General features: G+C 41.5%; 1 protein-coding gene across 18 annotated transcripts in view; it reads right to left on the bottom strand.

The window, feature by feature from the left end:
- Positions 1–14,439, bottom strand: part of JAKMIP3 (Janus kinase and microtubule interacting protein 3) — a 108,740-nt gene that overhangs the window by 64,426 nt on the left and 29,875 nt on the right. For all 18 annotated transcript variants that reach the window (XM_083616881.1, XM_083616867.1, XM_083616884.1 and 15 more), the window contains exons 2-3: positions 7,075–7,364; positions 4,244–4,476 (exon numbers count right to left, since the gene is read on the bottom strand). In XM_083616881.1, coding sequence (XP_083473007.1) covers positions 4,244–4,378 — 135 coding nt within the window. In that variant the 5' untranslated portion in view covers positions 4,379–4,476; positions 7,075–7,364. The remainder of the gene's footprint in view (positions 1–4,243; positions 4,477–7,074; positions 7,365–14,439) is intronic.

Below are 14,439 nucleotides of genomic sequence, written 5' to 3'. Positions count from 1 at the left end.
AAATCTTGAGATCCCAATATGCAATTAATGTTGCTCTCCTTTTCAGATTTCCAAGGCATAGAGAATCCCTGGATTTAGTGAGCAGACAGTGTGGGACAACAGTAGTTGGAAGAGAACACTGCATGGACGATGGGGAATTAAAGGGGGCCCTTTATTGCACTAATAAACTTTAATAAGGATGGGAATATTCACAATACCAAAGTTTCTCAACAGTTTCTGCATGCTTCTCCTTGATGATACACAATTACCATGTCTAAAAGTTGGTTGCATGCATTGTATTTTTGCACTTTTTGGTAATGTGCTAATTCATACACAGGAGTGTCAACACAGATAGGCCTGACAATAATTCAAACCAACCAACTCACACACCCATTTAAATTAGCTGACAAAAGCAGTTTTGGTATGGCCGGATTAGCGCTCCTTCTCAAAAGTTTTAAAATAATTCATAGATCTTCTTGCCTGCCTGCCTACCCTTTATAGTGAAAGCAAAACAACTAGAGTCTGTCTGAACCAAACTCCTGCCAATTTCTAACGCAAAAGTCAGAGACTCAGCTCATTTCAGGTTTCACGTAAGCACAAGTTTTGCACTGGTCTTTTAACTTTTGCACTGAATGCTTTTTTTGAGTTCTTCAAGGCAACAATTCCAGCTAAAAGCATCGCCCGCTGGCAAATGTAAGAAGCTTGTGAGTTTAGCAGAGTTTTGAAAAGCAAAGACTGTCAATGAGCTCTCCCCATTTTCCACCTCAGTGCCCCATTACTTAACAGTGGCCATGTTACTTGGCTCTTAGATACTCTGCTATTATTACACAACTGATCCAACAGACATTGTTCCAGTTACTTCCAGGGCTCCTTCATTCAGCAGTCATCCTAACTGGGTTGCACAAAGCTTACTCGGTGGTTAGACTCTGTCCAGTTTCACTGAGCATTCATCCTGATTTGCTTACAGGGTTCTTACATGTCTTCCTGGTCATCATTCAATAATCCCACATTATTCATTCATCCTACATTTTCCGGCATGTTTCTCCACCACTTTCCTAACTTCAAAAGGTTGGGGTGGTGGTTTTTTTGTTATTAAACAAAAGAGTGGATTGATTGAACTAGGGCAGCAAAGTGTTTTATTCCACTTTAATTGCACAAGCCTAAATTTCCAGTGTGTGCTTAAATCCCTCCCACAAAATAGGGGGAGTCTGGAGGCACCCCCAGTTACTAAAGGGGTTTTACTAAATGGGGACTTAATATTGTAAAGGGTCATTCAGGTATCACAATTGATAGCAGTTTGTTTACTGACTGAATCCCCCATCCTCCCTGTTAAATCTGGATTAAGTGTGTGTAGGGGGGGGTATGGCCTGGCAATATTGATGCCAATAATGTTGTGTGGATGATACAAAAAAAAAAGTTGCATGTATGAGGAGCACCCACCCACAGGAAACACAACAGCAGCTTGCTGCGTGGGGTGCAGCAGCTAAACTAGCTTTCCAGACGGTGGCTCACTGGGAGGGCAAGATGGCGGGGAGCCTGGCATGGTGGAAACACACCCACAGAGCCAATCTAGTACGTTTGCACCACATTGACCTCCCCGCCTCTTTGAGCCTTCATCTTCTCCTTTCTGCTAAGCAACAGGGACCAACCTGCTAGGAAGCTAGTGCCATGGCTCCAGCCGTGCCCCCCCTTGCAACTGCTTCTCAAGATTCGCCATCTTTAAATGATACCCATCAGGAAGCCCCTTAAAATTAACATGTTATAAATTTTCTTAGCTACCAAATTAAATTTAAAAATCCCCAAACAATTTTCAGAGTAGTGGTGCAGCAATAAAATCTTCCAACCCCTTTGCAAAGCTAAGCAGGGTCCGGTATGGTTTCAAACTGGATGGGAGACTGTGTTTTGAGATTCCTGCATTGCACAGGGTTGGACCAGACTACCCTAGGTATTCCCTCTATGATTCTAAAACAGCTTTGTGCTTGCTCAGTGGTTTTTAAAATGTTAATTAAGCAGCGTTGGAAGTAAAGAATAAATAAAAATGTCCTGCCTGGACAGTACGCAAACATACACTTTTGAACAATATACAAATGGCCTTCTTTTAATGATGTCTTCCCAGGAATGAAGCTGCTGCTGTACAAGCGATTCAATAATGCAATACTTCCGGGCTTGTTTTCCGACGTGTGATGTACACAAGAATTTTGGAGTAACACTAAATCTCCTAATTAGAAATGAATTACAAAGAGATGCCATCCATTCAGAACCCTCGGCTGCAATTGCTTGTCTGCAGCTGATATTAGCAACATGCTGGCCACGTCTAACATTAGCATACTGCTTATATTTCATTACCGACTGCTTAGTTTGCAGTGTTTAGTTTGCAGTGTTGCCTGGGATGGATTGGTAACATCAAATAAAATCAATACTAAAGTCTGGACTGGCTTGCATTTGTGGGTTATAACTATGATACCTGGAATGAGGCTTTTAAAAATGGTGTGGACTTACATAGAAGAAACAGTAGAAATGTGTGTGTGTGTGTGTACCGCATACACACACATATCTATGATTCTATGAATGACCTGGGTGCCTAGATAGTATAATGTGGAAATATGTGGTCCTTAAGGCCTGCTAGCCAGTGCAGTTGGCTCAATATTGGCTCAATAGCTGGCATACATCTGTCTCTGGAGACAATGGAGGAGTGTCCCTTTGGACTTGAAGTCAAACTGTTGGAGAGTCACAGCGACTGCTGTGGCTGTAGAGACCAATACAGGAGAGACATGTTTTGTTGCAGCGGGCACAGATGAAGGCATCCATTTGTGCTAGTGCAAATGTGCCATGGCTAAATATGGCCTCACTTATTCCAGCCAAAATTAAATACATAAATTTAAAGAAACCCAAGGGTTGTAGCCATCATTAGCCCTACTCTGAGTAGATCCTTTGAAATTAATGAACATGACTAGCTTGGGTTCATTCATATCAGTGGGAGACCCATATAGAAAAGTATTTATTTTTATATTGCCTTATATAAAATTATGAGTCTTATTCAACACTGTTGTTCTGCTAGCGCAACCAGTTGCACCATGCAATTTCCCCCTCCACGCCTCTCCCATGAAGACCCCCTCATCATCAAAATCTGCCCCAGAGGATTGAGGGGCCCTTCAGAGAAGATTTTTAGGGTGCGCAGAGAAAAATTTGATGGTACACAAGGAGAGGACAGGGGTGGCCCATTCCACAAACAGAACTCCATGCACAAACCTATATATTTTTATATTGTTTTATTTGGATTATGTTAGAATAACTTGGGATATTTACTTACAGCTACTAGTAAGCATAAACTTTCACAGCCATATATTTCTGTCTATCCTACATTTATGTAATTCAATTTATAGTTTAACATTTAAATAATCAACGTATCTGAATTTAAGTACATTAAGAGACATTTATGTAACATTGCCTGTGACATCTGTTCATCATCAGTACCGTTCTCCAGTAGTGTCAACATAAAATTCAGCAGGTTCACCCTGAGTAGTACTTAATTGGCTGCAACCCTGTTTCCAAGCAAAACGAAGTGTAGACAAAATATAATTTGTCTTCAGATTTGGTAGATTACTCTAAAAGCCAATGCAGGCTCCAGCTGTCACCCACACAGTAACCAAAGATTAATTTAATTTTCGCATTAAAAAGCTAGATTGTGCTCAAAAGAAATTGCCGGATCAGCTTGTTTAATGTGTACTGCATATGGATTTATGCCATCGTCCCCCACCCCTTCTTGGCAGTTTTGCTTCTTAGTGTATGGTACATGCTGACAATACAGCTGCTTTTGCCTCCATAGGGGACCAATTAGAGAAGTCTCTAAATAATGCATCAAAACCCGCATTCGTATGAAGACAAGATCTAAAACAACCTTCAGGCTTCATTCCACAAGAGTATATTAAGAGGAGGACCCTTGTTTAATGTTTGCAGCATCTTCTTTTTTCATGATCAACTCCTCAATTTACAGATCCAAGGCTTATGTTCCATTGCAAAGAAGGACCTAATCTATTAATACACATGCTATCTTTCAGAAGTGCATTTACTTATTAAAACACACATCCGTACTGTGATGAAGTGTACCAAATTGCATGGTGCGGTGTGTTTTTTCCTGGCACAGGAAAAGAGCTATGGGATGGCTTTGCCTCCTGATTCACCATCACATTGTAAGTGGGCATGTTTAGGAAACAGGATGGCTTTTGTTTTGATTAGCAGTGGTGGGGGGAAAAAAGATGCACACCTTACTCTTTTCTTGCTGGAGTTCTATTTGAATATCTGTTAGTTTTGCCCTGAGCTCTTCATTAGCAGCTTGCAAAGCAGCTAAGGCATCCGGTCTTTCTCCTTTAGCTCGAAAGCTGGCACCCTTCTTTGACATCGTGAGACGGCGTGGCAAGAGGGGCAGAATCCCAAGCAGAGAGGACCTCCTGCTCTCACCTATTCCTTGATTCTGCTCCACGACATTTTCTTATTCATCTGCAAAATAAGAGAAAGATCAACAGTTGGGAGTCCCATCATTAGTCTGTGGAAAATACAAGGTGTTTCAGCTGGAGACCAAAGCACATAAGAAAGAAGCCCCTTTTAAGGGATTGTGCGTCTTCTATTTACTTCCTTATTGGTAGCAATACATCTTCTCCTAGAGCAGCCTTTCTCAACCTGTGGGTCCCCAGATGTTGTTGGACTACAACTCCCATCACCTAGCTAGCAAGGCCAGAGCTCAGGGATGATGGGAGTTGTAGTCCAACATCTGGGGACCCACAGGTTGAGAATTGCTGTCCTAGAGCAACTTTGCAGATTCTTCCTTAGCCACTCATCATTATTTCATCCTAGGGTGGAGCTACATCACCTAACATAAAACCTGACAAAATTCAAAGACTAGTTCAATAAAAACACAGCATCAATTACATATCAAGTGGGTGATAAAATACATGCTGGTTCAAAACCTCAGCCCCTTCCCCAAAGACTGGGAGGAATAGCTTCAGCTGCCAATGAAAGGTCAGCAATTTCAGCTTTTGTGTGTTTTAGAAAACATGGTGGCACCACATAAAAGGTCCAACCATACATTAGACTTTTTGAAGTACCATATGAGATACTCTAAAGAGCCATTGCAGTTATTTGGTGAAGTGCAAGCTGCCCTCTTCATCCCTATTCTGGTATGTTTCTTAATTGGTGGAGTGGGAAAGCTTATCCGCCCATCCGAGCACAATTCAAAGTGTTGGTGCTGACCATTAAAGCCCTAAAAGCCCAGTATACCTGAAGGAGCAACTCCACCCCCATCGTTCAGCCCAGACACTGAGGTCCAGCGCCAAGGGCCTTCTGGCGGTTCCCTCATTGTGAGAAGTGAAGCTACAGGGAACCAGGCAGAGGGCCTTCTCCGTAGTGGCACCCACCCTGTAGAACACCCTCCCATCAGATGTCAAGGAAATAAACAACTATCTGTCTTTTAGAAGACCTCTGAAGGCAGCCCTGTTTAGGGAAGTTTTTAATGTTTGATGTTTTATCGCTTTTTGTTATTATTAATTCTGTTGGGAGCCGCCCAGAGTGGCTGGGGGAACCCAGCCAGATGGGTGGGGTATAAATTATTATTATTATTATTATTATTATTATTATTATTCCTTTTAAAATATATTGTCATCATCAACCTTCCCTCCAAAGAGCTCAACACACTTATCTGCCTCTCCATTTGATTCTCACAACAATCCTGTGAGGTAATTTACTCTGAGAGATAGTGACTGGCCCAAGGTCACCCACTGGGCTTCATGGCTGAGTGGGAATTTGAATCCTGTTGTCCCAGGTCCTTGTCCAACACTAACTCGTATGGAAAATGAATAGAAAAATGAACTGCGGAATGAGTTTGGGGATGCAGCAGAATGTCTGTGCGAATGCTTCATGACACCCCAAATCATTATCCCCTTTCCCACCCCAGCAAGATGACATCTCATCACCTCACCACTGGCCAGCCATTCAAAGCCTCTGGGAGTGACTCCATAAAATATCTGACCACCTGGTCATAAAGAGTAGGAGATACAGGCTTGCTTCTCTGCACACCCACATTCTCCCAAATCACATATCAAGCCATATGATAACGTACGAGTTATGTGAATTACTGCAATATTGGTGCATTGGTGCATTGGTTGGTGCATTAGCTGTGATTTTTTTCAAAAATACATGCACATTATTGATTTCTCATCAGCTTATGACAGGCTAGATTTAAACCATTGATTTAAATCAAGGCAATTTAAATCATTGATTAAAAGTATTTAATTCACCAGTGGGGAAAAGCTGTTTAAAATAACTAACTCAAATCAAGCCTATATTTATTGAACAAATGTGCATACTAATCAGTTGTGATAACAATTCAAACTGAGTTGTTTATAGGCGAAATTGTGCCTTTACAGTACTGTCTCTGATGATACAGCCCATAAGCCACTTTCACTATAACAGGCATACCCAAAGACAAAGGAGCATTTGTGAAACTAAGCATATCTGTTTGGCTCTCTCTGTGATACATATGCAGGACAGGGAGTATGAGTATTTAAGACAAAATACTTTTCCAGAAGCAAGGACTGTTAGTTAGGATGCATCTGCACTATACATTTAAAGCAGTATCATACCACTTTAAACCGTCCTGACATCTCCCCAAGAATCGTGGGAACTGTAGTTTGTTAAGGGTGCTGTGAGTTGTTAAAATGACCTTTATGCTCCTCACAGAGCTACAATTCCTGGGTGGTTTAGTAGTCATTTCCTCTTCCCAGGGAATTCTGCCAAGGTGAATGTCTCCTTCACTTTTTGAAGGACAATCATCATGCCATTTTCATTTCTCAGGAACATCAAAACATCCATTACACTCATGTTTGCAATTGCTAGCTTTATCCAATAAAGTTTCATCAAGACCATTCTTGCAGAAGCACGGTAAGAAAGACACAAAGAACTGGAAAATGGTGGGATGACCTCCAGTGGTCTTCAAGTTTATGAGAATTTCAGGAATGAAAATAGAGTTTTTACTTTATGAGTTGCAATTCCACATGGACCACACTGAAAGGCTTTCTTCTTTCTAAGCAAGCTGCTATTTACCTTGCCTTCTGATGGGAAGAAAATCCCTCTGCTGCACAAGCTGTCAGCAAAACACCAGCATGTGACCGGATTCCTTTCTCATGGCCACTAATTACACTTCAGGGGTTTTTTTTTTAATAGAGGGAACACTCTTCAATTCATAGCAACATAAAGGATGCCGGGAAAGGCCATTCAGAATGTCAGATTATATCCAGCCATGATGATCCATTAATAGGTCAGAGAGATGCGGCTTCCTTCTGTGCTGTTTAATTGCATGCCCCAGCTGAAATCTCTAGACTCCTGTGTTCTTCCTTGAAAAAGCAAAGCAAAAGAAAACAAAGCACATGTTACAAAATTTGCACAGAATAACTCAATTGCACTCAGTGTCTGCTTTCCTTGCACACATTTGAAATGGTATTGGTTGGAAAATTCCCCTTTTCCTAAACAATGTTTGGCCCTGCTTATGGGCTTCCCAAAGGCATCTGGCTGGCTACTCTTGGAATCAGGATGCAGGATTAGATAGTCTGATCAAGCACCTTTGCTTCCCTCCTTTGTGGAGGAAAAAGAGGGGCAAGTGGTGGAGATTTATGATGTCACAATCTCTTAATGCACCACTGCTCAAGTAATGCAGGGATGATAGGGGCACAGAAACAAGCAAGCAGACAGGCATTGCTTGTTAAAAAGCAGCATCAGTCTAACATCCTGAAATGCGAAACTAGCTCTTCAGTAGCCAAATCCACACGGTTACAACACTTCACCCACACACTGTCGCTCAGGCTGGAGAAATTGCTGACAGCCTCGTCTGCCCTCAAAATGCATCCCAGGTGCTTGACAATTCGAATAGGATGAGGTCATCTACTGCCCATCAACTGATATTCAGTGCCCATCACTGGGAAATACCAGGCTGTGACAAACTTTAGAGAGAAAGCATGACTCTCAGTGGTATTTAAAGGACAAGCTGCCCCTTGACTTGCCAAGCATGCTGACATTTTTATACATATGCTTCCTGTTACAATGGTACCTCTGGTTAAGAACTTAACTCGTTCCGGAGGTCCGTTCTTAACCTGAAACTGTTCTTAACCTGAAGCACCACTTTAGCTAATGGGGCCTCCTGCTTCCACCACGGCGCCATTTCTGTTCTCATCTTGAAGCAAAGTTCTTAACCCGAGGTACTATTTCTGGGTTAGCAGAGTCTGTAACCTGAAGCATCGGTAACCCGAGGTACCACTGTATCTTGTTTCCTCCATAGAGATGATGCAATTAAACCAAAACAAAGGAGATTCTGACTAAACATTCAGAAAAAACTTTCTTTTTTCCCTTTATTCATTTTCCATTTTCCATATTACATCTATACAAGTCATACCTTAGTCTTACACAGACTTCCCGACTTATCTTCCATTGACATCCTATTTCATTTTCTTAGTTTGCTACATCTCCTTATATCATTCGGAAAAACTTTCTGACAGTAAGAGCTGTTCGGCAGTGAAATGGACTCTTACGAGAGGTGGTGGGCTCTCCTTCCTGGGAGGTTTTTAAGCAGAGGTTGGATGGCCATCTCTCACGTATGATCAAGCTGAAATTCCTGCACTGCAGGGGGTCGGGTCCCTTCCAACTTAAAGATTCTATGAGTCTATGATTCTATATGAAAAACTGGGTTTCTCCTCAGAACCACAATGAGAAACGTGCTTTTCCAGGTTCCTGGGAATATGAATTTTAGACTTGGATTAGAATGGATGATATTGTAATGAGAAGGCCTGGGGCTCCTTGGAATAAGACAATGGATGTAAAATAAGCTTTGCAGGGGTAGAGTTTAATGTTCAGGTTCTTGTCTTCTCTACAACCATGAGCAGGGTCTTGTTTGTGCTGCCAGGATTCTCCTTGTCCTTTCAGTCTAGTGTTAAGTCCTGGGATAGACTGACCTGCTATTAAACCATGGCTTTCTGAAACACTGGCTTGGACCAATGAATGGATGCCTTACAAACATTACAGATGCTTTCCTCAAAAAGCCAGGCCCTGAATTTTCAACCTATGCAGGAAGGCTTAACCACTGTCAAGAAAAAAACTGACCGTAAGATATACAATGATGTGCATTCCAGGTGCATCCCGATGAGCACAGAACGCAGGAAACCCAATACCTAATAATCCCCCATTGTTTAATGCTTGAAAGCTTCTGGCCTGGAGAACATGTGAATGCGAATTTGTTATACTCAATAAAGACGAACGTAAAATGGATTTCTTTTCCTGCCTGTTCATACCGGCACACACAATTACAATGACAAGAAAGTCAATGTTAAGAGGGTATTATGAAGCTGAGAAACATGTTAACTGTATAATGAGATTTTCCACTAAGGAAATTGGCTTCTCCTATCATTCGCTAAGCAGCGTGCCTGGCTGGTGAGTGGGTGGAGGGGTGGACTCCTACAAAAAGATTAATATGGAACTCTTTAATTAAGCCTTTTGCAAAGGAATGGAATATAATGAGAGAATACATGGATATCACCATGTACAATACCTGCTGATGTATAATAATTAATATAATATAATATAATAATAGTGATCTAAGACTGCATGCATTGGGCTTCCACAATTTTTCTTTTTCATAAAACACCCCCTCTGTTAATGAGAAGTAAACCCATAAAGCTACATTCTGCTGGTTCTCAAGAATCAAGATAGAGATATAATATTCATTTACTTATTTATTACATCCACATCCCGTCGTTCTTCCAAGAAGCGCAACTCTGGGAGTTGACACAAGAAAAACTGCACCAAAACATGTTTCCAGATTTTGGCATGGGAATATTCAGCATTGTCAGCCATAGAAGATATGGAGAAAGAATTGGAGGAAAATGGGAAAGTATTCTGCAAGCATCTTTCTGATAGGGGACATGTAGTTTTATGCATACAGGGGAAAGCATTGTTGGAAGCTATGAAAGAGTTGGTGTTTTCTTGTCCCCCCCCCCCCCCGTAACTTTGTTTTCTCTCCTTCAAGCCTCAGCTTTGTTATATATGAAGAATGAAAGTGCCGTTTGTTTGTTTGTTTGTGCATGTCTGCGCTCATAGATGATTAATCAAAGCCATCTGGACACTGGTGGACACATGCCAGTAATAAAAAAATATTGCTCCCAGATGCCACATGCCAGAGACTTGCCATGACTAAACTCCAGAAATGTATAGAAAGACTTCTCTTGAGAAGTTTTTCATTGACAAACCTAGCCTACACAGATCTGGACAATGAAGAGACCACCACAAGCAAACTATTAGTAGTCCAATTTCATTTCTCTGCTATCTCAATTTCCACTTATAATTCATTTTACAGAAATAAGAATGAGTCATGCAAGGGAGGGAGCCTAGCCAGCCGTCAGTATTACCCCTTAGGACATTCAAACAAAACAGTGCGTTTCTCAGCAATAGGGAAAATACATTATGTATATGATAATGCCTCTCACATTGTGTCAAAGATGGCGGCATGAATAATGCATCACCCAGCACTGCCTTGAGTCAGATTCACTCTTTTTGCCACCTGCCTTTAAGTGGAGATCAATCCTTTCCTGCAAATCCATCAAGGCATTTCCCAAGCCCACTTTGTGCAATAGCCTCACCAAATGACAAAGGTGTTATATCCTGTCTGCAGGTAATAAATGGAAAAAAGGAAGGGGGAGGAATAACTTTAATAGGAGGCAGACATAGCTATTATATTTGCTCTTTGTTTAAAGGCGTTGATCCTATATATATTTACTTGGTTCTCAGTTTCCACTGAACTAAAACTTTACAATCTGGTGCCTGAGTTTGCTTTCTCCCTTCCCTCCTATTTTCCCTGCTATGTGTCTTCTACTGTAGATCATAAGCCTGCAGACAAGGAGTGTCTTTTTGCTCATCTTGTAAGCTACACTGGAAGCCTTTTTGACTAAAGAGCAGGGTGGAATGTTTTAAATCAATCAATCAAACAAACAAACAAACAAACAAACACAAAGAAGGCTTACTTCTGAGTAAACATGCACATAGGATGGCATTGTAAAACAAGGCTAGGTGTGTGTTCTGCATCAAGAAAGGGAATTCCTCAACTTCCATGAATGAAATAAAAATTATGGAAGTTGGAGCAAAGTACAGAGGCTACATGCAGGAGGTGGGAAAAGGAAATCAGCATTCAAGTGAAAGGCCTGAGTGCCAGATGCACAAATCTACACTCAAATATTTATTTGACTATTTATATCCTACCCCTAATTCAAAGACTTTGGGGCAGGTACCAACAAGTTGCAATAAAAGAATATCAGTACAACTAAATCCTGAAAAGTCACTCAAGGACACAATATATCAGGCAAGATTCTGCAGCAACTTCCAAAAAAAAACAAAACCCCATCTCTTGAATGGGTATCTAAATACTGTCAGTGTGAGTGCCAGGGTAATTGGGTGGCATCTAACTGCAAAAAACCCAACTACCTCTCCCAGCAGCTTCATATAAAGGTTGAATAGCTTGGCTTAGGGACAGAATACAACCCTAAGAGACCCATTGCGGACAGTTAAGGGTGAAGTTGTATGACTGTAAACAGTAAGTGAGATCAGGAAAGGGACAGTTTACAGGAGTGGGATATTTTGCAGGAGCTTTTAATGGGGAGCAATAGCAAATGATCATAGAACTATGTCTACTTGAAGAGTTTCTTTCATGGAAGGAAGAAAAGAACATTATGGTATAAGGGCAAATTGCCATTTCAGACATGCTGCTATGCTTGTGAATGCTGTGCAGAGCCATTGTGATGTTGCTTGCAGAGTGTTTGAGTCACACCAGGGAGAAGTGGCTGCAAATCTCCCATTCAGCTGAAAAGCTCATTGGATGGCTTTGAGCCAGTTCACCATCCCTTGACTTCATCTATATAAAATTGCATAACCCAACATATGTCAGCTTCTTAAAAGTTGGAAAACAAGCATGATGAATAAATAAATATCTCTCCTCGCTCCACAGTTGTCTTTTACCTAGGATCTCCTTTGCCAGGAATTTGTATAATATTCTAAGAAAATGACATTTCCTCTCATAAGGCATCTAGAACGACATTCTGCCAAGAATGGAATATTGTCATGTCCACTGCATGGAATATAGTCCACTGCATGCTACCCATTTAAAAATTGCTCTTCAAGTCTGTCAGCATTTGAATTGTAAATTAGATTTATCTGGCTCCAACTGAGTGAAAAATCAATACCCATTTGATTAATGGATTTCACCATCAAGAAGATCCCCCGAAACAGCAGAGCTGATACCTGGTGGGGATTTGTGCAGAACACAAATGGGAGAAAGCAGCATTGTTGGGTATAAGGTCTGAGTTAATGAGTTGCCTCCGTTTGTAGCTTTACCATAACAACCACAACCAACCTGTGCTTGCTCACACGTATAAAAGGCATCACATGATATTACAAGTTATCAAGCGGTGAACAAGACAACTCCTTAAAAGTTAAATAAGTGTGTGTGCTTTTTACAATTTACAAAATATCATGTTTGTGCGCATTCCACGAGAACATAGCAACTCAGCCAATAAAAAGGACTTTACCAACAGATTAATTAATAGCTAACATGTATTTTAAGGGACGCGGGTGGCGCTGTGGGTAAAACCTCAGCGCCTAGGACTTGCCGATCGCATGGTCGGCGGTTCAAATCCCCGCGGCGGGGTGCGCTCCCGTCGATCGGTCCCAGCGCCTGCCAACCTAGCAGTTCGAAAGCACCCTCGGGTGCAAGTAGATAAATAGGGACCGCTTACCAGTGGGAAGGTAAACGGCGTTCCATGTGCTGCGCTGGCTCACCAGATGCAGCTTGTCACGCTGGCCACGTGACCTGGAAGTGTCTGCGGACAGCGCTGGCTCCCGGCCTATAGAGTGAGATGAGCGCACAACCCTAGAGTCTGTCAAGACTGGCCCGTACGGGCAGGGGTACCTTTACCTTTAACATGTATTTTACTTCAAGGATTGCCCCTCCCCTTTTCTTTTCTTCAAAATAACAAAAAAAGCATTTTTACAAAAGGCAAATCTGTGTACTCTTTAATATCTGATAACTATAGCAGGCTTCCTAAAGTGGCATTTCCCATCTGGGTATATGTGGAGTAGCAAGCAGGGGATATGTTTGAGAAAGAAATCAGGAATATATATTTGACTAAATATACCAATTGCTTTATTTCTGGAGCTGCCATTAGATGTCCCGAGTTCAAGTGAATCTTAACAAGCTGTGATGCTTACTAAAAGAAAAGACACATGTACCTACTATCCCTAATTTCTCTGCCCCTGTCCCTGATAAATCACTGCTTTGAGGGACAGAATGTCTTGATGAATTTCTATTAGTGCAAGCTGCTAGATGTATTGTCCCTTTTCAGGATTTATCTCTCTCCCCAATGCATAGTCAAATCAATCCATCTTGCCTCTAGTATAGCTAAACATTTATGAATGACCACATTACAGTGAATGGATGGCCACTCCGCACACTGCAGCCAGAGGGGATCCATTTTCTATTTTTGGCACTTGGTTTTCAGTTATACATTAATATTGTGCTTCTTCTATTTTAATGCGTACTGTACATCCAATAACTTTGTGTAAAAGGGTTCTGAAAAGTGGTCTGCAAATACTTGAAATAAATAACCAAACAAGAATTGAAAGTATCATGGTCTAACTAGCTGCTAGAAATGCTTAACAAAACAATTGGGAATTCTGCTTTGGGAGTGCAGAAAAACTCACTGACTGTGCTGCCTCCCTTATCTAGGGCTTTCTTAAGATAACATAATTGACAATCAATCTGTCCTGGTGAAAGTCTAGTCAAAGTTATTCTTTGGGATTAGCACATGCCCACAACAGATTGGGAAGACACGTGCTTGATCCTGAATGACCTGAATTTTCTACCAAAAAAATAAATAAATCCCCAGCTGTTCTTTTTCAAAATCTACTCAAATTTGCAGAACTGCAAATAGATTCCTCACCCTTCTTAAATGCAAAATAAATTGAAACAAAGCAAAAGAACTTATAGCCTTGCAAGTTCCTGTGTATCTGATGAGCAGAAATCAGGGCAGGGGACACTTATTGTGACTTGCCTTGGTCTTTGATGGCACCACTCTCCAGGGACTTATCCTTCCCACTTTAGTAGCTCTGCAGCAGCAGCAGCAGCAGCAGTCCCTGTTGACAGGCACCCTGAGGCAATAAGTGTGTACTAAGTTTGTTTCTAGAGCCACAGATCCTCCCCCCCCCATTGCTCAATCAGAATAGGTCTTCTGGCATGCGCACACATGTGCAGAATAAGTACAGGGTATAGCTCATAAGAAGCCGAAGATAGCCAAAGGATGAAAACTGGAATGGCATCTTACATGTATGATTAACAGAGACAATGACAGTCTTGTAGCACCTCAAAGACAGGCAGATGTA

This window comes from Podarcis filfolensis (genome assembly GCF_964270895.1).
Source record: "Podarcis filfolensis genome assembly, chromosome: 5".
NCBI classification, from domain to species: domain Eukaryota; kingdom Metazoa; phylum Chordata; class Lepidosauria; order Squamata; family Lacertidae; genus Podarcis; species Podarcis filfolensis.
Note: the sequence above shows the minus strand (reverse complement) of the source record. Positions and strands in the feature narration are given on the sequence as shown.